Source organism: Trichoderma reesei (assembly GCF_000167675.1).
Source record: "Trichoderma reesei QM6a unplaced genomic scaffold TRIREscaffold_1, whole genome shotgun sequence".
NCBI classification, from domain to species: domain Eukaryota; kingdom Fungi; phylum Ascomycota; class Sordariomycetes; order Hypocreales; family Hypocreaceae; genus Trichoderma; species Trichoderma reesei.
In genome coordinates, this window is record NW_006711148.1 from 1138979 (window position 1) to 1159821 (window position 20843).

General features: G+C 52.2%; 7 protein-coding genes across 7 annotated transcripts; 4 read left to right on the forward strand and 3 right to left on the reverse strand.

The window, feature by feature from the left end:
* Window positions 1–618: 618 nt before the first annotated feature.
* TRIREDRAFT_73842 (adenosine kinase) lies at window positions 619–2351 on the forward strand. Its single transcript, XM_006961161.1, has 4 exons — window positions 619–775; window positions 872–1330; window positions 1512–2007; window positions 2124–2351. The coding sequence occupies exons 1-4, from the start codon at window positions 724–726 to the stop codon at window positions 2161–2163; spliced, it is 1047 nt and encodes a 348-aa protein (XP_006961223.1). The 5' UTR covers window positions 619–723; the 3' UTR covers window positions 2164–2351.
* A 546-nt stretch (window positions 2352–2897) lies between these two features.
* TRIREDRAFT_102672 (uncharacterized protein) lies at window positions 2898–5840 on the reverse strand (the record flags this gene model as incomplete). Its single annotated transcript, XM_006961573.1, has 4 exons — window positions 2898–4540; window positions 4595–5466; window positions 5537–5650; window positions 5803–5840. The coding sequence occupies 4 exons, from the start codon at window positions 5838–5840 to the stop codon at window positions 2898–2900; spliced, it is 2667 nt and encodes an 888-aa protein (XP_006961635.1).
* Window positions 5841–7384: 1544 nt separating this feature from the next.
* TRIREDRAFT_102673 (uncharacterized protein) lies at window positions 7385–8235 on the forward strand (the record flags this gene model as incomplete). Its single annotated transcript, XM_006961162.1, has 2 exons — window positions 7385–7747; window positions 7810–8235. 2 exons carry the CDS (start codon window positions 7385–7387, stop codon window positions 8233–8235), a joined length of 789 nt encoding a protein of 262 aa, XP_006961224.1.
* A 262-nt stretch (window positions 8236–8497) lies between these two features.
* TRIREDRAFT_54709 (uncharacterized protein) lies at window positions 8498–9032 on the reverse strand (the record flags this gene model as incomplete). Its single annotated transcript, XM_006961574.1, has 2 exons — window positions 8498–8641; window positions 8730–9032. The coding sequence occupies 2 exons, from the start codon at window positions 9030–9032 to the stop codon at window positions 8498–8500; spliced, it is 447 nt and encodes a 148-aa protein (XP_006961636.1).
* Window positions 9033–9402: 370 nt separating this feature from the next.
* On the forward strand, window positions 9403–10189 carry TRIREDRAFT_73846 (uncharacterized protein; the record flags this gene model as incomplete). The annotated part of the gene is made up of 5 exons (XM_006961163.1): window positions 9403–9445; window positions 9499–9560; window positions 9690–9836; window positions 9933–10040; window positions 10106–10189. 5 exons carry the CDS (start codon window positions 9403–9405, stop codon window positions 10115–10117), a joined length of 372 nt encoding a protein of 123 aa, XP_006961225.1. The 3' UTR covers window positions 10118–10189.
* A 137-nt stretch (window positions 10190–10326) lies between these two features.
* TRIREDRAFT_102676 (uncharacterized protein) lies at window positions 10327–10970 on the reverse strand (the record flags this gene model as incomplete). Its single annotated transcript, XM_006961575.1, has 4 exons — window positions 10327–10451; window positions 10510–10586; window positions 10648–10739; window positions 10809–10970. 4 exons carry the CDS (start codon window positions 10968–10970, stop codon window positions 10327–10329), a joined length of 456 nt encoding a protein of 151 aa, XP_006961637.1.
* A 1207-nt stretch (window positions 10971–12177) lies between these two features.
* On the forward strand, window positions 12178–14045 carry TRIREDRAFT_102677 (uncharacterized protein; the record flags this gene model as incomplete). Its single annotated transcript, XM_006961164.1, has 6 exons — window positions 12178–13183; window positions 13325–13509; window positions 13562–13563; window positions 13599–13677; window positions 13748–13853; window positions 13951–14045. The coding sequence occupies 6 exons, from the start codon at window positions 12178–12180 to the stop codon at window positions 14043–14045; spliced, it is 1473 nt and encodes a 490-aa protein (XP_006961226.1).
* Window positions 14046–20843: the final 6798 nt, after the last annotated feature.

Here is a 20843-nt window from a genome sequence, read left to right on the forward strand (position 1 = left end):
CGGGCTCCGGACGGAATGTGAATTTCCTGTTCCTGCGAAAAGCTGACTTTCTTACGTGCATTTTGACGTGAAATACTCCGTAAGGAAGTACACATGTCGTGTAAGAGGGGATGGGATCCTTTCTCTCGTGGGGATCGGACTTATCTGATATAACAGCCTGAAGATGCACAATTCGATATTTGACAACATCTGTACTCGTACGAGCTTAGAGACACATCGTCAGCCCTTGTCTGCAAATTTTCTCAAGCATTTCTCATGAAGTTTGTGATAATCAGCTTGCAGCATCAAAGTCCCTGTAATCAGAAAGTCAATTCAAATACCTTAGGTACCTACTTTACCCAGACCTGCACCACCCTCGGAGTACAAGCACCTCACCTTGCCTTGCCCGTAAGCAGCCAAGTACCCATTACAAGCGGGGCCGCACTTCATCTCATTCAACTAGTAGAGAGCCCCCCACCAATCCGAAGTACCTGGTACAGGCTGCACTCCGAAACAAAAGAGGACCCAGCGTCCAGAGAGAAAAAAAACGACATCCCGCTAAATTAATACTTGCGACCGAACCCCTCCAAGAGCCAACCTGTCTCCCACTTCTACTCTTCCGCTACCTCCTCAACTCCTCCTTCTCATCCTCCCTTTTGCATAAGCCCCGTGCCGTCTGTGCCTCAATCGAACGAATTCAAGCAATCAAAGAGAGACCTTCGTCGAAGCATTATATCAGTCACAATGGCTCCCAACAAGGAATTCGCCCTCATCTGCCTGGAGAACCCCCTCCTTGGTATGTCCCATCTTGAAGCCAAAACCCAAGCTCAACTTACTTTCCTCCTGTCTGCCCTCACGCAAACAGCAAAACCACTAACAATCATCCCAACAGACATCCAAGCCGTCGGCGACCAGGCCCTGCTCGACAAGTACTCCCTCAAGGCAAACGACGCCGTCCTCGCCGAACCCCACCAGCTCGGCATCTACGAGGACCTCCTCAACAACTACGACGCCAAGCTCATCGCCGGCGGCGCCGCCCAGAACACGGCCCGCGGCGCCCAGTACCTCCTGCCCGCCAACAGCGTCGTCTACTTCGGCGGCGTCGGCGACGACAAGTACGCCGCCATCCTGCGCGACGCCGTCAAGGCCGCCGGCCTCCGCGTCGAGTACCGCGTCGACGACAAGCACCCCACGGGCCGCTGCGGCGTCGTCATCACCGGCCACAACCGCTCGCTCTGCACCGACCTCGGCGCCGCCAACCACTATGACCTCGACCACCTGAAGAAGCCCGAGATCTGGTCCCTCGTGGAGAACGCCGAGGTCTACTACGTCGGAGGCTACCACTTCACCGGTAAGTACCTACACAGCATCACACATTGGAGAGACGTGCGAGAAGACGCATTTGCAAAAGCAATCTCTCGAAACGATATCTACCTAAATATGGCTATCCCATCACATCTTGCATGTCATAGAGACAAAAGCCACAGTTCATAAGGGAAGAAAAGTGACTGACTGAACTCAAATCGCACAAGTCTGCCCTCCCGCCATCATGGAGCTCGCCAAGGAGGCCGCCGACAAGAACAAGGTCTTTGTCGTCTCCCTCTCCGCGCCCTTCATCCCCCAGTTCTTCAAGGACGTCGTCGACGCCAGCGCCCCCTACTGGGACTACATCATCGGCAACGAGGCCGAGGCCGCCGCCTACGCCGAGGCTCACAATCTTCCCTCCAAGGAGCCCAAGGACGTCGTCAAGGTCCTGGCCAACCTGCCCAAGATCAACACCCAGCGCAAGCGTGTTGCCATCATCACCCAGGGCACCGAGCCCACCCTGGTCGCCATCCAGGGCGAGGACGAGGTCAAGGTCTTCCCTGTCCACCCCTTGGACCCTGCCCTCATCAACGACACCAACGGCGCCGGTGATGCCTTTGCTGGTGGCCTGGTTGCCGGTATTGTCCAGGGCGACTCTCTGGAGACTTCCATCGACAAGGGCCAGTGGCTGGCTAAGCTGAGCATCCAGGAGCTGGGTCCTTCGTAAGTCTCTCTTTTATTCTTTTTCCGTCTTCGTATTGTCATTGCATGAACCATTCTCGATTCGCAGCCACTTCGTCCGGACCAGGTCCACCCGAAGCTAACGCATCTCTTCTCAGATACCCCTTCCCCAAGCAGACATACTCGGCCTCCTCTTAAGGTGCCCAAGATAGCACATTGCTCTTGTCGTCCATGCCCTCGGTTGGCACGGAAAGGAAAGGAAATTGGCGTTGAGGGAATAAAACGGGAGGAAAAACAGGGTTTCAACAACGGCGTTTTGCATCAAATACCTAGGGTAGAGAGCCCAGAAGCAGTGGCTCGCTTTGCATAGCGATTCAGTATCCTCCACGATACGCGATCATTCTTTATGGTTTTATACCTCATGATCTTTTGAAAAATCAATTTTATGATGAATGAAAGACCAGATTTGCCTGTCATAACCGTCGTCTCGTCCTGGTGTGAAGTTGGGAGACGACTTGATCTATCGAGCCTTCCGAGTCGATTCTTCTCATCTTGCCTCAGCACTCATAACCGATTCCCCCTTCATGGAGTGGACCGAAAACAGGTGTGTGAGAAGAGCCATCCAACAAAGGCCGGGAGAAAAAGAAAAGGGGGTGAATTGACAGCATTGCCGCTTCCAGATTGGTGCTGCATAGATCATGCGCTGCTGAACGAGGCATCTCGAATTCCAAAATCAAATCCTCGGTGTTTGGTTGCGGCGACCTCCGGGGGGGAAAAACAAGGGCCGCTGTTCATTCTTCGTTAAAATGCAAGACTTCAACAGGCCTTGATGGGCAACCATCTCATCATTCGTTCTCTCCTGTCGGACAACGACACACACTTCATCCAAGAGGCTTAGAGGTATTCAGAAAGGTCGCTATGTACCCTTCCATCTACCTGGTATCCTGATAGGCCGATCGCATGACGGCCTTGTTGTAGTCTGACGTCGTCTGGTCGATTTGGAAGACATCATTGTATGCCCGGCCCTCCAGAACGAGACGGCTTCGGAGAATGGCCAAGGCATCCACGGGAGTCTGCGCATGATACTGCAAGCCACTGGGCGGAGTACCCTCATAAAGGCTGCTTGGGTGTGAGAACGCCGAGTTGCCTGATGAGACCGGCATCGCACCAAAGTTCTGTAGTTCTTGCAGGGTCAACCCGGGCGGCAGCGAGCCTGGATTCTGCGCCCAGCGACTGAAAGACGAGGTCCGCGGAGTGCTCGCGCTCCCATTCAAGGCCTGCAGTAGCTGCTCCTGATGAAGGGATCGGGCAGCTGTGCCTGCAGGGCTGCCGACTCCATTGACCACGCTCCGCGCGATGCGTTCCCACACATCGCGGCCTGGCGTGGCAAAGGGGTCGTCAAGAGGACCGCTTTCCGCCGCAGAAGCATTGGGAGAGGGCGTTGCGTGATAGTGATTGTTTGGCGTGTCTCGGCTCGCAGGCGGCGCTGAATCTCGGGTGGCATGCGGATTCGGGGTGCCGAACCAGGACCATGGGAGAGACTCGTATCTGGGCGACGCAATGGACGAAGTAGGACTCGGCTGGGGCCTCGATGAGCCAGCCGCATCGTTTGCGGATGGTGTTTGTTTCGGCGATCGATCGAGCTCCATGGGCGTCGGAGGTCGCAAGAATGGCGCCACCATGTCGAGCACCGTTTCAGTAGCTCGATCAATCACTTCGGAGTCGTCATAGACATCGTCAGAGACGGTCAGCAAGCGCCGACTGGCCTCTCGCTGGCTTTCGTCAGAGTACGGCGCCGCATCCGCTGCTGCTCCCTCATGGGTGGTCGGCACGGTCTGGGTCGTCTCTCCCTGGCTTGCAGCAGGCAAGGCGCCAACTGATGGAGTGGTATTTGCGATATCCTCTGCTTCACTGAATCGAACCTGTGGCTGCTCAGCAGCGGGCTGGTACTCAAAAACCAAAAGAGTCCCCTCCACTTGCGAATCTTTATAAATCAGAGGGAAAGCGGCTTGGTTAGCCAAGAAATAAGCGCAACGGATAATGTCGAGGATTCTTCCGGTCCTCTCAGTCGATGGGGAGGGGCAACCATCGAGAGCCTGGGAGGAAGGCTTGCGGGCACCGTCGTCGCCGCAGTAGGCTCGACAGTATTCGGGAAGCTGTTTTTCGTCAAGCGGCTGGAACCCATAGATTAGGATGTCTTCCGGAAGCAGATAGGGGCAAGACTTTGAGTTGTCAAGGTTGTAGAATTCGGCGCAGAGCAAGCTCAAGACTTTGGCCAGATTCTGAATCATTCCGGGAATCGCCGCCCCAAACGCATCTGCCAGGGCGGAAACCTCGTCACGGCGGGCCACGAGCCACATGCTATACACGCGCAAGACGGGGAGGAGGGCTTCGACAACGGGGGTTGTCTGTTCTCGGGCGGCCTCGGTAGCATCCGACTCCTGATCAAGATCCTTGGCGCTGGAAACGGCCTCTCGAAGCTCGGCTTCCAGCACTTTGCACAATGTGGAAATAAACATGGCGTTGAAGCGGACCGTGAAGTGGTAGAACCGCATGGAAGTCTCCGTCTGCTTCTCTGTTCATCATTTGTCAGTAAAGCGCAGCTCTGAGAGGGGGCGCTATCATATACCTGTGGACTGAGCTGTCGCTATATTGTGCGCGAGCATGTTGACCATTGCCATCTTGAGGAGGATGCCGAGAGAAGCGGGATTTCGGCAAGCCATCTCCAGCCGGTGCATCACTTCGCCTTCCAACTCGGCCTGCTGATGGAAAACTTCTCCTCTGTAGAAGTAGGCGTGCAGCTTCACAAACCACATTGTGAAGTGAGCTTCCGGAACGGAGGGGTTGGGTCGGGTCCTCGATCCATTAGGGGCCAGCACCGTCTTGAACTCAGTCTCCAAGTTGAGCTGAGCGTTGGGGTGGGGGCTTTGCACGGCCAAGGCTCGGTAGAAGTTGTAGACAATATCAAGATGGTTCCCCTGTTCAAGATGAATGATGCCCGTTTGGTGAAAAGCGAAGCCGGATTGGGGCTGGATATGGTGAGCCAAGCCGTAGTATACCAAAGCCGCTTCATAGTCGGAGCTCTTGTGTCGTGCCTGGATCCGGTAGCGAGTCAGGTCTCCAAGGTGAATGAGATTCAGATGGCAAGAGTGCAAGACCTTGCGCTGCAGCTCCTCCGAGACCGGGGTCACGTTGGCCTTGGCACCCATCTGGTCGAGCTCCATTCCTTGCGCGACTCGTTTGAGCTCGGGGATGTCGTAGTACGCGCACATGCGCTGGAGGTAGCCCTTGTAGAAGTTGGCGGCGATGCGCAGGAAGTTGTGGTACATCTTTTCGACCTTGCGCTTCTCGACCGCGTGGGAGGACTGCTTGAGGCGGCCCAGGATGCGCCGATACTCGGTATTGACCGAGGTGTGCATGGACCAGAGATGCTCCTCGGTGTTCTGGGAGAGGGCATACTCGAGGTCGTGAAAGATGGTGGATACACAGGCAAGGCGGAACCTAGAGCGAGCGCGTTAGTTGTTTGGCTGATACCAATTGCCAAGGCCTGATGAAGAGTCGGTCTGCGTACTTGTCCAGATTGCTGTCTATCGCTTCGAACTTGGAAATGTCGACGCCGGAAGCATTGCCGGGCGTGAGCTTCCCAATGTCTCTTACAAGCAGCTTGCGTAGCTTCTGGGCGTTACTATTGCGACGGCGTCAGTACCCATGTTCCGGCCAAAGAGCTCTCCTGAGAAGCTGCGCCGCGATCACGACCAGAGCAGCAGAGGCAAGATGCCACGACCTCCTCTCGACAGCTTGCGCGACTTCTCCCGGACTGACGCAGAGGGCACCTACCGCCAAGAAATGGCCGCTGGAGGGGCAGAAGAGGCCATGTCGCGGACGGGCTCGCTGTGCCCCGGAGTTCGGCAGATGGTGGTGAATTGCGGTTGTCTGACGGCGGTACGATGGTCGCCGGGCGTGGTATCGGGTAAGGTAGGTCGGTCTCTTCAGCTACGCAGCCGTCTCATGCTCTCGGGGATCCAAATCGCAAAGGTCCAGACAGTCCATAACTCGAGGCCGCGTCGGATCGGGAGAGCTGGTACCGGACTCGGCTGGCGGAAATCGGGCAAGCAGCTGGGGGAGAAAACATTGGTGAAGGTGGGCTCGCGAGTCCAAGAAGGCGAATGGCAATGGCAATGGGCTTTTGCTTGTTTTGCTGACCAGCTCCGGCGAGGTCGTGCGAGTCGTGAGAGGCGGGCGCTTTTTGCGACGAAAGGGTCCGGGAAGTGATTTTTTTTAATGGAATGAGGGAATGGCGATAACAAAGTGAGCGGCTTCTGAACTGAACCCCTCAAGGTTAGTCAAGCAAAAATAAGGTACATTAGCTGGTCGCTGCAGTGAGCGCGCTGGGCTTTCTTCGGCTGTTCAGCTTCTCCAGCTTACTATTGGGCGAAGAATACCTAGGTAGTAGTAAAAGCCATGCCGGGACAACAGGGTGCTGGAAAGGTGAGAGTTCGCGAGAATTGCGCAGACTACTCTTACTTATACGGAAAAGAACCAGTTGTGTCCGATTGGAATAAGCGGCCAATAGCTGCTTGCGCTGTTGGTGTTCACGGTTCTGTGATGGCGTGTTTAAGCCCTCCTTGGTGCGGAGCTCGTCAACCAGCACTGTGTCAGGCTTGTTCGCCTTTTGCTGTGGTTGTCTTGCATTCAACGCCTCGCACCTTGAAGGTTACCTGTTCGCAAGAAGAGAACAAGCATAGCATTCTTCCAGGATGCTGATCTCCTTAGGTAGTCATATTCAGTGTAATTACGTAGCACTTGAGAGCGTGAATTAATACTCTAACAAATTCCTTTATGCGTTGTTCAAGTTGGAACAATGACCTCATTTGCAAGCATCGTTGAATCACGCCCCAAACTCGACAAAAATCCGCCCGTCTTGGAGTGCTACAGATATCTATGATCTGCGCATGCACCCAAAGCACCCTAGGAGGTCCTAAGGGTACTAAATCGGCGAGTCCAGAGCTTCCAGCATCTGGAGACGCGGGGTGGGGCAGAACCCCCGCCAGCATCCCTTCAGGCCTGACTCCAACCATTTGATCTCAGCAGTTAACTTGGGCGTCATTCTGAAGCAGGTATCGTCCGTCTTCCATCTTATTCTCAACCTACGTACTCACGACACCTCTACCTGCCTTTACCTCCGGAACCAGCGCCGCAAATCAGGTTCATCTCTAGCGAGCTTGTAATCGTCTTGTTCTTTTTTCTTTCATCTGTAATCATTTCAGGCTTGCTTTTCTTGCTTGAGCTAAAACCTCACGTCTGCTTGCATCTGCATCTATCCGCATCCCCCTCCCCCCTCGTCACGAAAAGGACTGGTCTGCTTTAAGAGTAATACACATCTTGCCCCACAAAGCTCACCGTCAGGTGTCTTAAAGAGATGAAGCGCTCACGAGAGCCGGAAGAGCATCTAGAAATCGATCCTCAAGCCGACGACTCTCATCGTCCCGCACCTGCTGACGCTGACCTTGAACCCGTCTCGAAAATCGCCGGCCTCGACTCACCTGCTGAAGACGACGACGACGGCGGCGGCGAAATCACGATGAGATGCTCACTGCCCCCTCACAAGGAACCGCTGGGGTTCCGGTACTATGGCGACTACGAGGCTCACTATCACAAGTTTCATACAAACAGATGTATTGAGTGTCGCAAGAACTTCCCCACAAATCATCTTCTCGAAATCCATATCGAGGAATGCCATGATCCCTTGGCAAAGGTCGCCAGGGAAAAAGGCGAGCACACGGTAAGCGGAATGCAGATGTTCCTTTGTGCAGTAAGGTATGGACTTGCTCTGACAAGGTGTAGTATTCTTGCTTTGTCGAAGGGTGCGAGCGCAAGTGCATGACTCCTCAGAAGAGGCGGCTTCATCTGATTGACAAGCACATGTACCCCAAGAACTTCTTTTTTGCCGTCACTAAAGAAGGCATTGACGGCAAGCGCTCGCTCCTTATCGAGAACGGCCATCGACGCAGGCCTTCAGCTGGCTCCCAAGCGCAGGCCAAGGAGCTTCGCCGTCGTGCAAATACGCTGGAAAAGGAGGCGTCCGACCCCGACAACAAGTCCCAGGCCCCTTTGCCCTCAAGTACAACACAGGCAGATGAGAACAAAGCGAAGCCGGAGACATCAGTCGACACTGACATGGCGGATCTGACAGGGGCCATGTCAGCTCTACAATTTGTCCCTCCCAGCATCCGATTTGGTCGAGGCCGGCCAGGGTTCTCGAAGAGATGAGACGGAGAGGCTATTGCACTGGAGTTGGACTGGATATGGCAGGAAAATGATCAGCATGCTATTATGAAAGAGTAATGTTCAGCCAAAATTCAGGATATCTACCTCTTCAATTTCAACAACAAGCAGCCAATGTAAAATCTTTCCCTCCCTCTTGCCCTTCCATGGTTGGAGTAACTCATTGCAGTTCTGACCCCCCCAACGCCCTAACGCCTGTTTGATGTTTGATGTCCGTATGAAAGTCCCTGAATCCCACATGCCTCGCTTAGTCGCTGGATGCGCACCCTCTGCAGCCGCAACTGACGCACTGCATATCGCCATCCTCTTTCAGCTGAGCTCTCGGCACTCGGCAGATACACGTGCTGTTGAAGTTTGTCTCTTTCGTCTGGACGCAGCGCAAGCAGCAGAGCTAGTCAAAACTGTCAGCATATTGTTCACAGATACATGATATGGAACCAGTAAGCACAAGGAAGGGGGGGTGGGGGCAGGCAACATACCTTCTCGTAGCCCTGCTTCTTCCACTTGGCAATGAGCATCGCATCGGCATATCCATTCTTCAGCAGCCACTCGTACAGCTGCTTGCTGATGGCCTCCTTCTCGTAGTAGAGATCGTATACGTAGCGGCTCCGCTGGTGCGCAATCTGGAAAATCTCCCACTGCGCCATGTGCTTCGGGCCCGGCGGCGGGGGCTTGTTCTGCGCATCCTTCATCTTGTTCGCAAAGACCAGGAGGTCATCTTCGATGTCGCTGAAGCCCTCTGGCGGCGGCTTTCGTTTTGACGAATGTCTAATGGCCGGCATATTTGGTATGGAGATAGGAAGAAAAAGTAAGCAGGTTGAGTACGATGAGAAGATTAGCAGCACAGAGACCTTGTGTTGTAAAAGATTGAATCTCGAGATTTCCAATCGCTCGCTGGTCGACGGTAGGAATAAGCTTGGGCGAGGTTCCAGAAGCGCGTCGACAAGGCTGAGCTAAGCCACAGCCGAGGGGCGAAATGCTCAAGGTACCTCCGTACCGATGTGGCGCACTCTAAGAGTTCCAAGTTAGCAACTTCCGTGTGTCACGTGAAGCGCTCCCAGGCTCGGAGGGTGGGCATGCTTCCATTGGGGGATCAGCTTCAACGTCACGGCATTGCATTTCCCTGCGCCAGAAAGCAAACCACCGTCCGCCATGGCCGTTACGCCGACCCAATTCGCCAAGAAGACGGCGCAGTGTGAGTTTTGGATCTGCTCCCCAAGCGTCTGGCAGAGCTGACATACCGAATAGCGACCAGCTGGTCGGATGCGAAGCGTCGAGTCCTTTCTTCCTACCGCGAATGGATCCGAGCTGTACGTCCCACGAGATCCCCTTCGAGGCCATATATCGGTGACGAGATGGAACTGTGACTAGTGTCTCTGAAAAGTTGGGCATGCTACTGTTTTCTGGAACGAAAAATCTAATGGAGCGAAAAATGGCAGGCACCGGAGATCCAGACCATGTACAATGTCCCTCTACCCGTCTCTGCCCTGCGGACGCGGATCCGACAAGAGTTTGAGCGACACCGATTCACGAACCAGCTGCCCGTCGTCGACGTCCTCCTCTTCAAGTCCCACGCAGAATACCAGGTACGAAACGGCCGCCCCCGGAAGAGAATAATGAGCTTCCTGCTCGTATGGGGAGAAAGAAGGGCAGCATGCTAATCGCCGGGGTGGTAAATTTAGGAGACTATGAACTTCTGGAAGCAGCAGACGCACATCATGGCTTACTTCAGCGATAACTTTAGAGGAGACAAGAGGCTTCCGTCCAGCTTCATGTCTGGCTTCTTAGAGGTGAGCTGGCAAAGCAGCGTGGGATCAAGCCGACGACGTACGGGAGCTAACGATCCTTTCGATAGGGCCGAAATTAGAGCGGACAAATGCAAGAAATATCACCTTTGTAAATATAACTCTGTGTCAAAGATGTTTTTTTGGTGCCAAAACCCCTGCCAAACGCCATGAAATCGTACAATGCCCCCATATACAAGTGACCATCCTATGCATGTGATATACCCAGTTTTTCTTCTTGCATAGCAGCCCAGTCCTCCATCCATTACCGGCTTTGCCCCCCCATCATGAATTATCGGTCAATACCCTGCTCTGCGTTGAACTGCTGCCTCTTTGTCCAGAACTCCTCGGCGACCACGTCGCACACGTCCTGGAGGTCGCTCAGGCCCTTCTTAAGGGCGTTGACGGCAGAACCGTCTGCAGGTGGCAGCGTTAGCGCGCATTCGTGCTCATGAGGTATCAAGGCCAATCATACCGTATGTCTGTATCCTAATGTTCATCTTGGGTTCAGAGGGATGAGGAATAGAGTAGGCGCAAAACTCGACGTCGGGGCTGAACGAAGCATTAGTCTCAACCATCCATCCACAAGGCCCCCCGCGGATCGCAAACGTACTTTTTCATAATGACATATCTCAGCGCATTGCCCAGCGTATGGCCTTCATCGGTGAACTCGAATGAAGCCGCCGTGTCCGTCGAACCAGGGAGCTGTCAAGCATCTCCGTTAGCGCTTCGAGATTCTCTCTGATCTCATGATGGTAAAACTTCTGGCCATACAATTCGCACTCGCTGAGGCTCGACCTCTTCCTCCTCTTCTTCCTCCTCGGCCTCGGCATCCTCCCTCATTTCCGCATCCTGGTTGACCTCGTCCTGAGCAGACGTCGGGACGTCGTGCATATCGGCGTCTTGAGACGTGACATCCTTTGTTCGTCCAGGCATCTTTTTCTCCTTTGGCGTTGGTAATCGGGTTAATCTTAATTCGAAAAAAATCCGATGATGAACAGTTCCAGATTTCTGAAGACGGATATGATGAAATGAGATGAAATGCCTTTTTCTTTTCTCTTTTTAACTGTCAAGTGGCTTTCTTCGCCGTCTGGTTCCTCTCACAAAACAGAAATTTGGCGGCTCATGAAATTTTGATGAAGACACAGCGCCGAGAGTGGGGCAGTTTTTTTCCGCCTGCCGGATTACGGAAGCGACGCGGAATCGGGTGGCTCAAGGTACCTCCATCTTGTATGAGAGCGCCACATCCGCAGGTTCGTACCTAGGTACCTCTTTAATGGATGCATGCGTCTGCTATTAGTGTCAATGCCTCCTCTGTGTGCTCTGAACTCCAACGCCAATGCAAGATAAATCTTCATGAACGGAGCTCTCGATCCATGTTCCTGGATATTTGGCCAACTGCCTTTTTACCCGTGTCTTTGTCAAGACGCTCCCCAGTGCTTCAAATTGAGCACATTTGCGGAAGGCTCCGGTGATGAAGACATGTTCAACACACTTGCGGCATCAGGCAACATCGGGCCGTATTCAAGCCTCTCACAACTCTAAGCCAGTACCTAGGCCGTACTGCTCCCCAGTAACATCAGACCATGACTGGCTCCTGAATAATTCAAGGTATTTGCGCAATATGTGGTTTGATGTGGACGAGACGCGGCCTATAGCCCTGTTGTTGAAGCCTTTTAAGGCTGAGAAGGGGGAACGCCAATGCAACTCTAAGCATACGCTTCACTAAGATTACCGCATGTCATCGTAGAGGGAAATTTTTTGAGGAAGTTGGTAGGAGTGTAGGAGTATTCTTCATTTTCTCTTGACATTGATCTGCTGGCTTGATTTACTCCTGGTTCTTCAAATTTGTGCACCAACGGTTTGCCCATTGAAAGTTTGGGGTGGCTGGCCTGGATAACACGCCACCAAAGAGAGACTTTCTCCTGGCAACATGGACACTTGGGTATCATTTACACTGACTGACTCACTACATAAGCTACATATTCACCTAGATGTAAAGCCATAGGTACTCTCGCCCCTCTCAAAATTCTGCCGTCGCTCATCACTTCTACTCTTCTACCTATCCTTTCATTGAGATACATCTGACTACCAGATTGTGATACCTACACATCATTCCGATTCACACTCTCGTTATTGAAACATGGAGGGCCTGAGCTACCATCAAAGGGCATTGGTCAGAGACTTCAATCGTCCCTTTGACGACATCACACGAGAAGAGAAACTCTGGTATCTCCGCACCAGCCTAGAAGCAGACCACCTCGGTAACCAGTTTTGGATGTGCGCCTGGCGTACCTACGAGCCTCCAATTGACGAGCCTCTGCCTCGAATCCCAGCTTATCAATTCAAAGACATCTGCAACAAGTCAGTCCCCATCTATATCCTAAGGGGCCATTGGCGACTTGCAGGTATTCTCAACAACTACATCTATCGCCGATGGTTCAAGCCTTACCGCAGCGAGATTGAGTACGGTCGTTTCATCACCAAATTCATCGCTCTCAGAAACACAGACACCCCGTCGCCGGCCATTCTGCAGAACATCAAGTCCCTGAACGAAGCTGTCAGCGCAGAGATCCGTGAGCGTCGTCTGGGATACGACCGAGAAATCGCCACGGGAACTGCAGGATCCGACGTCGTTGCCGACCACCAGAATTACATCCTTCAACCACTCTTCCAAGCCCTCCTCCTCGTCCTCAACCCAACAGATTGGAATGGCGAAGATTCGAGCTCAATTGGCAAGATCCCCGTAATTCTTGTGCGTACTGGCGTCGAAGATGGGCTTAGTGAACCAATCACATTCGAACCAATTGCCGACAAGATTGACGCCTATGTTGGAGAAGACGCCATCAGAACCACAGTTGAGACTGCTATTGGTTTTGTCATGGACCTGGAAGCCCGTGAAACGAGGGCATTTGGCCTTCGACCTGACCCGATTGCCTCGTGGGATCCAGATGCTTCCTTCTGCGAATGGCGAGAGATAATGCCGTATGACCAATTGGTCGGGCCCAGCTCTCGGTTTGTAGATGACGAGCGATATCCGGAGTGGTCAGGGGCTGGCCATCGGATGGACACTGAAGACAGTGTTGCACATGAGCAGCGAGAGCTCCGGCATTATGCCTATTCACAGGGCCAGGAAACCACTTTGATTCGTCAGTAGCTATAGAACACGACTTTTGCATACCTTAATATAAGTCAGTCTGTTAATTGGCTTCACCTTGCACTGTACACATCAATTGGCTCCTAGACGAACTCGAGGGCACAGCTAGACGATGCTGACAAGGTTACTATAGTCACCTATCGCGGCGCCTCAACCAACAGAGCTTCAGACGCGCAGACTTGTATATGTGTCACTCTATTACGAGGGGACCGGCAGGGGATTCTGCGCAACTTTATACCTTTGATCGGTGCCGTATCACCACCTGGGTCTCGGTCAACTACAGCCTGTGCCATCACCACCAGTACACCCCTGGTAAAAGTACATACGGGTCTCTGCTTATGGGTCACTGAATTGCCTTTTGACAACCTAGGTGTAGGTGTAGTGACTATTGCTGCTACTATTGCTAGTAATATCTATGGATATCTATGGAAGAAAGAGGTCAACTATATTCTGCTACTACCGCTATGTATTTCTAGTCTGATTGAAGTACGTTTCTTAGATCTAGTAGATACCTCTTATAGATTAGGGTATAGGAACATAGCTTTTTGACTTCCAGGTTCAAAGAAGACTGGATCATTCCGGTAATTTCTCTCCACCGCATAGGTCGCAGAAAAGGCAAACAGCCGACCTCCCCAACAGCAACGGCGACTACACGATGGAAGGTGAGCATTGCATCTTCTGCCACAACAGAACAGAGACATGTCGGCCCCATCCGTGTATATAGACAGCCTTCCTCCTGAGCACTAATACAACGCCTAGCCAAATCTCAGACAAGCAAGGAAGGCGAGCCAAATAACCCGACAACATGGGATTTCACGGTCCCGGCTGAGTTAGCTCCTAGACTTCCAATGTGATGCGCGATAAACCACCGCATACTCCCAGATCGGGTCTCGGCCAGATGACACGGAACAGTGTCCGCGAATTGGGATGTAACTCGGTACTATATGACTGACATAGAGACCTTGAAGCTCGGAGCACATCGTCCCCCGAGGAGTATAGCTCACACTTGACTGAGCAGATACTGTTACCAAGATGGCCACCAGTTGCAGGTAGCTGGGGAAGCAATACCCAAGGCCGCCAAGGAGCGTCAATGAGGTTGGTGCCTAAAGGTATGAAGCGTTCAGGGACATTCACGTCCTTCCTACCAATACACGGGGGAGAATAGATATAGCTGATGCATGAAGAAGAAAGCCGGCCTAGTATGACTTGATATCAGCAAAGCCTCAGGCTCAGTGCCTGCTGGCGAATCTTCTCAAATTTGAATGAGATTGAGCATTAAATTCTGTGGTCTTCGTGAAATAGTTCGTGGTGGACGTTCATCATCATGCGTGGTTTGACCTCAGACGGTCATACCAGGTATATAGTGTAAAATTTTGGAGCATCCGAAGGACTAGGCCCGGGTAGCTCAATTGGCCAGAGCGTGCGGCTTTTAACCGCAAGGCTGGGGGTTCGAGCCCCCCCTCGGGCGCGTTTTCCTTTTGCTACTTTGGGGGATGCAGATTTTCTTTGTTTTTTTTTTGTTTGCAGTCTGTAATAAGCTGTTGATCTAACACAGGTTCTGAACGTATAGCAACGGCGCGGTAGAAGACGAAGAAGAATGCTAGGTTTCAATTGCCCTCGACAGGTATTTTAGAATCATCCACCTAGTAGTACTATGTGAGCTTAACCCCCCCTCGATGCTCTGCAAGGATCCTGGCCTCAAATCTCCGTCAGCCCTGTTGCTTGGCCGGACAGACACCATCATCCTCTCTTACAACCTTGCACAAGCATTACTCCGAAGCGTGTAGGCCGGAGGTAGTAGTGGCATAAGGATATCTCAGTGTGCCTCGCAATAGCATGCGCAAATTGAAGGTTACGTCGATAAAGGATTTGGCCAGATATCATCTCCTACACGCATCAAGTCAACCGCGCAGGCCTTTAGACCCAGGAAGACGGACAACCTGGTGTTACAGGGCAAAATTTTTGAAGACATCGAACCGAGACGGTCACAGATTCAGATCAAGCAAAGACGAACACCCCCCCGGCTGAGATTACATCACATGCCACTCACGTCTGTCGCACATACAGTAGAAACCCGGGGTCCTCTCTCTGTTCCTCCATGGCGGCTGGGGGATGAGAAAGAGTGAGTAAGAGAGAGAAAGAAAGAGAGGGATTGCCTGGCCGCGGTCAAATCAGCTCGCGGCGGTGGCCACTCGGGGAAACTGGCGGCAGGCTGCTGTCACGAGCAATCTCGTGTAACGCAGGTAAAGAGATCATTGGATCGTGGGCAGCTCTAGGGGGCAAGGGCCTGCTCAGCAATAGGTAGGTGTCCAGGTAGGTATGTAGTGATGTAAACACGCAAGTCGTACACATGTTGCAAGAGAACGAGACCGGGGATGTGATGTATGATACATGTAGATGAAAGGAAGAAATTGAAAAGTTCGTCAGTAATCTCACGTTGTTGCTTTCATTCTGATTACATGTACATGTACCCATCTCATTCATCTCGTCCCGTCCAGCCAAATCACCATGATGAGACAAAACGGCAGCAGGTTGATGAACCTCCAACGCCCTCACTCTCCGATGCGCAAAGGTCCGACCCGATCCCCAAGAATCACTAAAACCACTTCTTTTTTCTCACCTCGGACTCGCAGCAAATCGCAGCAATTGGGTTGAAACGGAGCTAACAGTCAAGACCCCAAACCAAAGCGGCGATGCCCAGCGAATTGAAGTCGAGCGTTCAAACTGGACAGGGGGGGCCACCCCGGGAGAGCCTAAAGGAACCCCCCTGCAGCCTTGCCAAAGCAGAAAGAAAGAAAAAACGAGTTAGTGTCCCACTCGACCTGAGACGTCGTCGTCGTCTCAGGTGAAGCAGCGATTTTAGGCCCCCTTCGTAGCGGAGACGGGCGTGTTTGTTCGTGTTACCACTTGTATCCCTACAAGTAGTATCTACTACTGTGCTTGTAATACCTTATGTATTTGTATGGACGAGACTACGTGTATTATCAATTTCACAATGTTCGAGGTTGCTTCTCTCAGAGGTCCATTTGCGGTGGCAAAAGACTCCTGAGAAAAAGAAACGACGCGTACATACTTTTTGGAAAGGCGAGAAGCAAAAAAAAAAAAAAAAAAAGGAGGCGCGCAACATTCCGCCTTGTGATGATCTGATCTGCGAATACCGCTTGTCAGATACATACATGTACTACTTGGGAAAGGAAACAAATTCAGAGGAAGATGTCAAAGCAAGCGGCGCTTATTCTGCCTACATTCACCTAGTTATTGCACAGTTGTCTGATGTGAGCCGGTAGCTGACATGGATGGACGGGCTGGTCCTGGACTGGGCAATGTCCTGCTGGGGGGGTCCCGCGAATAGGGCTGCGACAAGTTTTTTTTTCTGGCTGCCATGCACATGCGAGTATGTATGTGATATGTACGTTTTTTGCCTCGTTGCAGTTAGGATGGGGAGCAGTGGGTGAGGTGGTATCGACGAGGAGCTTCGTGCAGTACCGAGGTTAAGGTTCTCTTTTGCCTGAGGTGTTGCAGCGCTTCGCAGCTGGGCGGGTAAAATCAGTGGTTTTGTTTGCTCTTGAGTGTATGTATATACATGACAAGACGAAAAGCAAAACTCTTTCAGAGACGAAGCTGCAGAGTGCGCAATGACCGGAGGGTACCGATAAGTAGTCGTATAAATGAGGCCGCACTGCTCAGGATCGTGATCCTACAATTACATAGTCTAGATGCTCCTTACGTGAATAGGTCGGATAGGTAACATTCACGAGGCATGCATGCAGAAGCACTGGGCACAAACATTTGTCGACAATGTCACCAAGATCAAACCCAATGCCGGCACTCTCTCACTCTCCATCTCTGGAAGCAATACTACCTAATACTAATACGATAGATACCGTGCCTGTACCTGTCACATTTGAGCGCAGGAGCCACAAAGAGGCACGAGCTCGTTCGAGTATCGAGAATCAGTGGACAGGGCAAGGCGGGATAGCAGTTTGGTTGCGGTGGGACTTGTTCCGAGGGGGAGAGAGAGTCGAGATGAGTTAATTATCTTAATAATGCGATTCAATACTCTTTTGCAGGCCTCATGAGCCTTTCCAGTCGGTAGGGCAAATGTTGTAGCAATCGTGGGTGTTGCAGTGGGCGCCTATTGCCACATGCACAGGGAGCCGCAGCGGCGACAGGAGATGGAGGTCTCAATTGGATGGATTTCAGGGTCCCAGACAAGACACTGGACGCACCGCTAGGAATAAATGAACAGCACTTTTTTTTCTTCTTCTTTGAAACTGGCGAGCCAGACCAGATCGACGACGAAACGGGAGAAGCCAGTTCCAAGTGGCAAGAGAGCTCAAACGCGGCAGGTTTCGGACCCAAAGGGGGGGGTATTGGTTTCTGTTCTCGATGTGTCCATCCCGAAGGATATCACATGTCATGATAATTGGAAACGCGCCACCCAGACAAGACCACGAAGCGCTCCGGGTAATTCCAGCGGTAGAAGTGTGTCAAGCTGCGTTTGTTCGTTCTGTGCCAAACAGACAAATCCCCAGAGCCGCTTCTTGAGCATGGGAAGGGGGGCAAAAACAAAAATTGAAAAGAGCTGAAGCAAGCGGTAAAGCAGCAAGGTTGCATCTGGCGACAGTCTCTCCGAAGCCCATGTCGCATCTTGATCTCCCCAAAGTCACCCACAAGAGTCCGAGCTACCTAGACTTCAGGTTGCTAGCAGATGCTATTGCCAGATGTAGGTAGCCAGGTAGCATCGACATATAACCTTGAAGTTTGCCATATCGCGGACAAAAGGCAACATGTGAATGTCGCAGAGACGAGATCCTCGCATCGACAGGATGTACACGGAGGTGTTGATACGCGGGAAGCAGTACCTGTACCGTTTGGGAAGAAGCCGGCAGGGATCTCAGGGGGGTGTGGTTGTAGGAACGGCTGCTGATGATACATACACATACCTACCTAAGTACCTAAGCTTGAGGTTTCTGTTGGGTGGTCATGCAGGCAGAGAGCAATGTATCGCATGGTGTTACGCAAGGTATCATGTGCAACACCCACTCCGAGACTGCGGTTATCACAGGTAGATAAACCTAAGATGAAGGGGAGAAAAAAGCCGACGATGGTGATGAGATGCATTCTGTGGACGACTCCCTTGATATGCAGAGTCTCAGGAAAGCAAATGCCGGCTATGCATTCTTTCCGTCAGGTATTAGAGCTCTGTTCGGAGTTGGATATTGGTGCAGGCGAGGCCATCTGTGAGGCTCTGAAACACAATGCCTTTTGATATGCCCACGGATAGTACGAGATACTAGATGCGATGTAGTGAAGCAGAGTCTACAGACCACTGGATACGAGACAGCCAGGGGAGCGGCGATCACGACCCCGCCGTTGAAGAGTTTCTCTCCCGTCGTCAAGCCCCCTACAGCCACAACTCGTTCGTGGTCGCCGATTATCAACGGTACATGTAGTTGAGGCCCCAGCCAAAGTCATGGACCCCGAGAACCAACTTCGTATTTCCAGCAGCTTGTACGCGAGTGAGCCCGTATCTTTTAGTTTTGAGAGACAAAGAGCGGATCGAATCGTGATACTACAGGTATCTAATACCTTGTACGACGGGACCATCGTCAAGTCGTATTACTAGTATCTTGCGGCGGTGCTTCATGTGACGTGAATTGCGAAGAGATCGACAGGGCCAGAAGGACTAGCTTTGCCAGCTACTGAATTAGACGTCTTTAGCATGCGCTTTGTATTACTAGTAATACATAGCGCAACACATCGAGACGGCGAGCAGATCCAATCTTGTTTGTGGGGAGGCATCATTGTCATTTCTTCAGTGCAGGCGTTGGGATCTGCGTTCTTTGCTGATACTACTACCTCTATACCTAGGTACATTATTGGGAAACGAAGCCCTGATGATATCCAACACCATGGAGCGAGAAAGAGCCAAAAGGATACCAGGGATCCAGTGTTTCTCCTACTACTGCTAACCCGGGTGACCTGGTATCAATCTGTAATAGTAAGCGTGGCACGCACGCACAGCATTGAGCGAGGGCAAATTGATGCAACTCGAAGGGCTTCACCCCTGTCGTGACAGAGGCTTCAGCTGCCGAGGCATGATACATGTGTGTAGATTGCTTCGCCAATGAGTTCTCGACGCGACGCACTCGTACTCGTACGTACAAAGACTCGAGCACAGAGGAGCACTGCCACGGTAATACTAAGTAGGTACCTAACAATTTGCATATTACCTACCAACCTCGAGTTCTCGAGTGAATGACAATACATACCAGAACTGCCCATCATCACGAGTAATGTCCTCGACGGCTCGCTTGTGGGTTTTGCTCGGGATTTACGAGGCATTGGGATCAGATGCATCTTGCACTTTTCACCCTAGTGTCAAGCCGTTCTACAATCGGCGGTCGGTACTTGTGGTAGGCGTCTCACCATTGAAACGCTACAACCTCACCAACACAGATGTCGAACGCACTCTCTCCGCACCAGGGGGGGAGCCCGGCTCCAGCATTAGCTCGTTCGAGTGGCAACACACAGCCTGATGACTTCCTCAACTTCTATAGCGAGAGATTTGAAAAAATTTTGCTCTCTCTCTCTCTCTCTTAGTCCGGGCGAAACGGCCATTGTCTGCGGGCAACGGCATCGGCGAGCTAGTAGTGGGAATATTAATATCGTGTAACCAAAAAAGAAAAAAGAGCGGTGCGACGGGCAGCCCTTTTAGTTTCGGCGTCGTCAACTTGCAGTAGTATTACTGTACTATCAAGCTCCGGTTCGTCTTGTATTGTTGTTCGTTCATCCACGGGATGCGGAGCGCTCTTTTACTGTACTATGTACTAATAGCGGCAGCATTCCGCAACCATGGAAGTGATATTGGTACGTAGGAGATTCAATCAAGAAGAGCACTGGCCTTTTCCCCCTTGCATCGCGCTGCTTGTTTGGCAACTCGACAAACGGCGCTATTGTTTGAGCACCGGCCGGTCGATGAGGAACTGGCACGTCAACGTCACAAGAGTCCAAAAATAAAGACCAAGTTTGATTGTATGGATATGCTATGAAATTAGCCCCCAAAATGAACGTCAATGCTCTCTCTCTGTCTCTCTCTCTCGCTCTTTCTCTTCCTTTCGGCTGGGGAGGGGGGAGGGAAATGCTCTGGGATTAGAATGGGGATGGGGAGCGACAGGGCGTTGCTAATCAACAACAGGGACCAAACCTGTGACGGGCGCCTCTCCAGACACGCTTCAGAGTCGGAGCAGAGACAAGGGCAGTCAGAAGGAATAAAATCCCATGGTTACGGACAAGCCCAGTCGGTCTCCAGCTTTTTTTCTCATTAGTACTAGCATCCGCAGGTAAAACAGCCTACCAGCCTTGGCCCTGCGGCGGGTGGGTGGACAGGCATCACAGGCTGCTGGATTCGGCCACAGCCTGACGGGCTCTGCTCGCACAGCGCAGGTGAGGCGGAGGGGCGGTGGATCGCCAGCAATCCAGTCAGAGCCCGCTGAGGCCCAGGGGGGGGACAGGGCAAGTCCAGGTTACCCCCCCTGGCCTGGGTTGGCCTGACCTGAGCCCCGATGCACCGCAGGCCTGTCTTGAAGGTGACTTCAAGACAATAAGGTGAGGCGTAGTAGCAGTAAATGAGATACTAAGGCAAGTAT

Excerpts from the sequence above, each read along its gene's own strand:
- TRIREDRAFT_73842 (XM_006961161.1), top strand. The coding sequence starts at position 724 with ATGGCTCCCAACAAGGAATTCGCCCTCATCTGCCTGGAGAACCCCCTC. Across the intron at positions 776-871 it reads CCTGGAGAACCCCCTCCTTG|ACATCCAAGCCGTCGGCGAC; the intron begins GTATGTCCCATC and ends TCATCCCAACAG. Across the intron at positions 2,008-2,123 it reads ATCCAGGAGCTGGGTCCTTC|ATACCCCTTCCCCAAGCAGA; the intron begins GTAAGTCTCTCT and ends ATCTCTTCTCAG.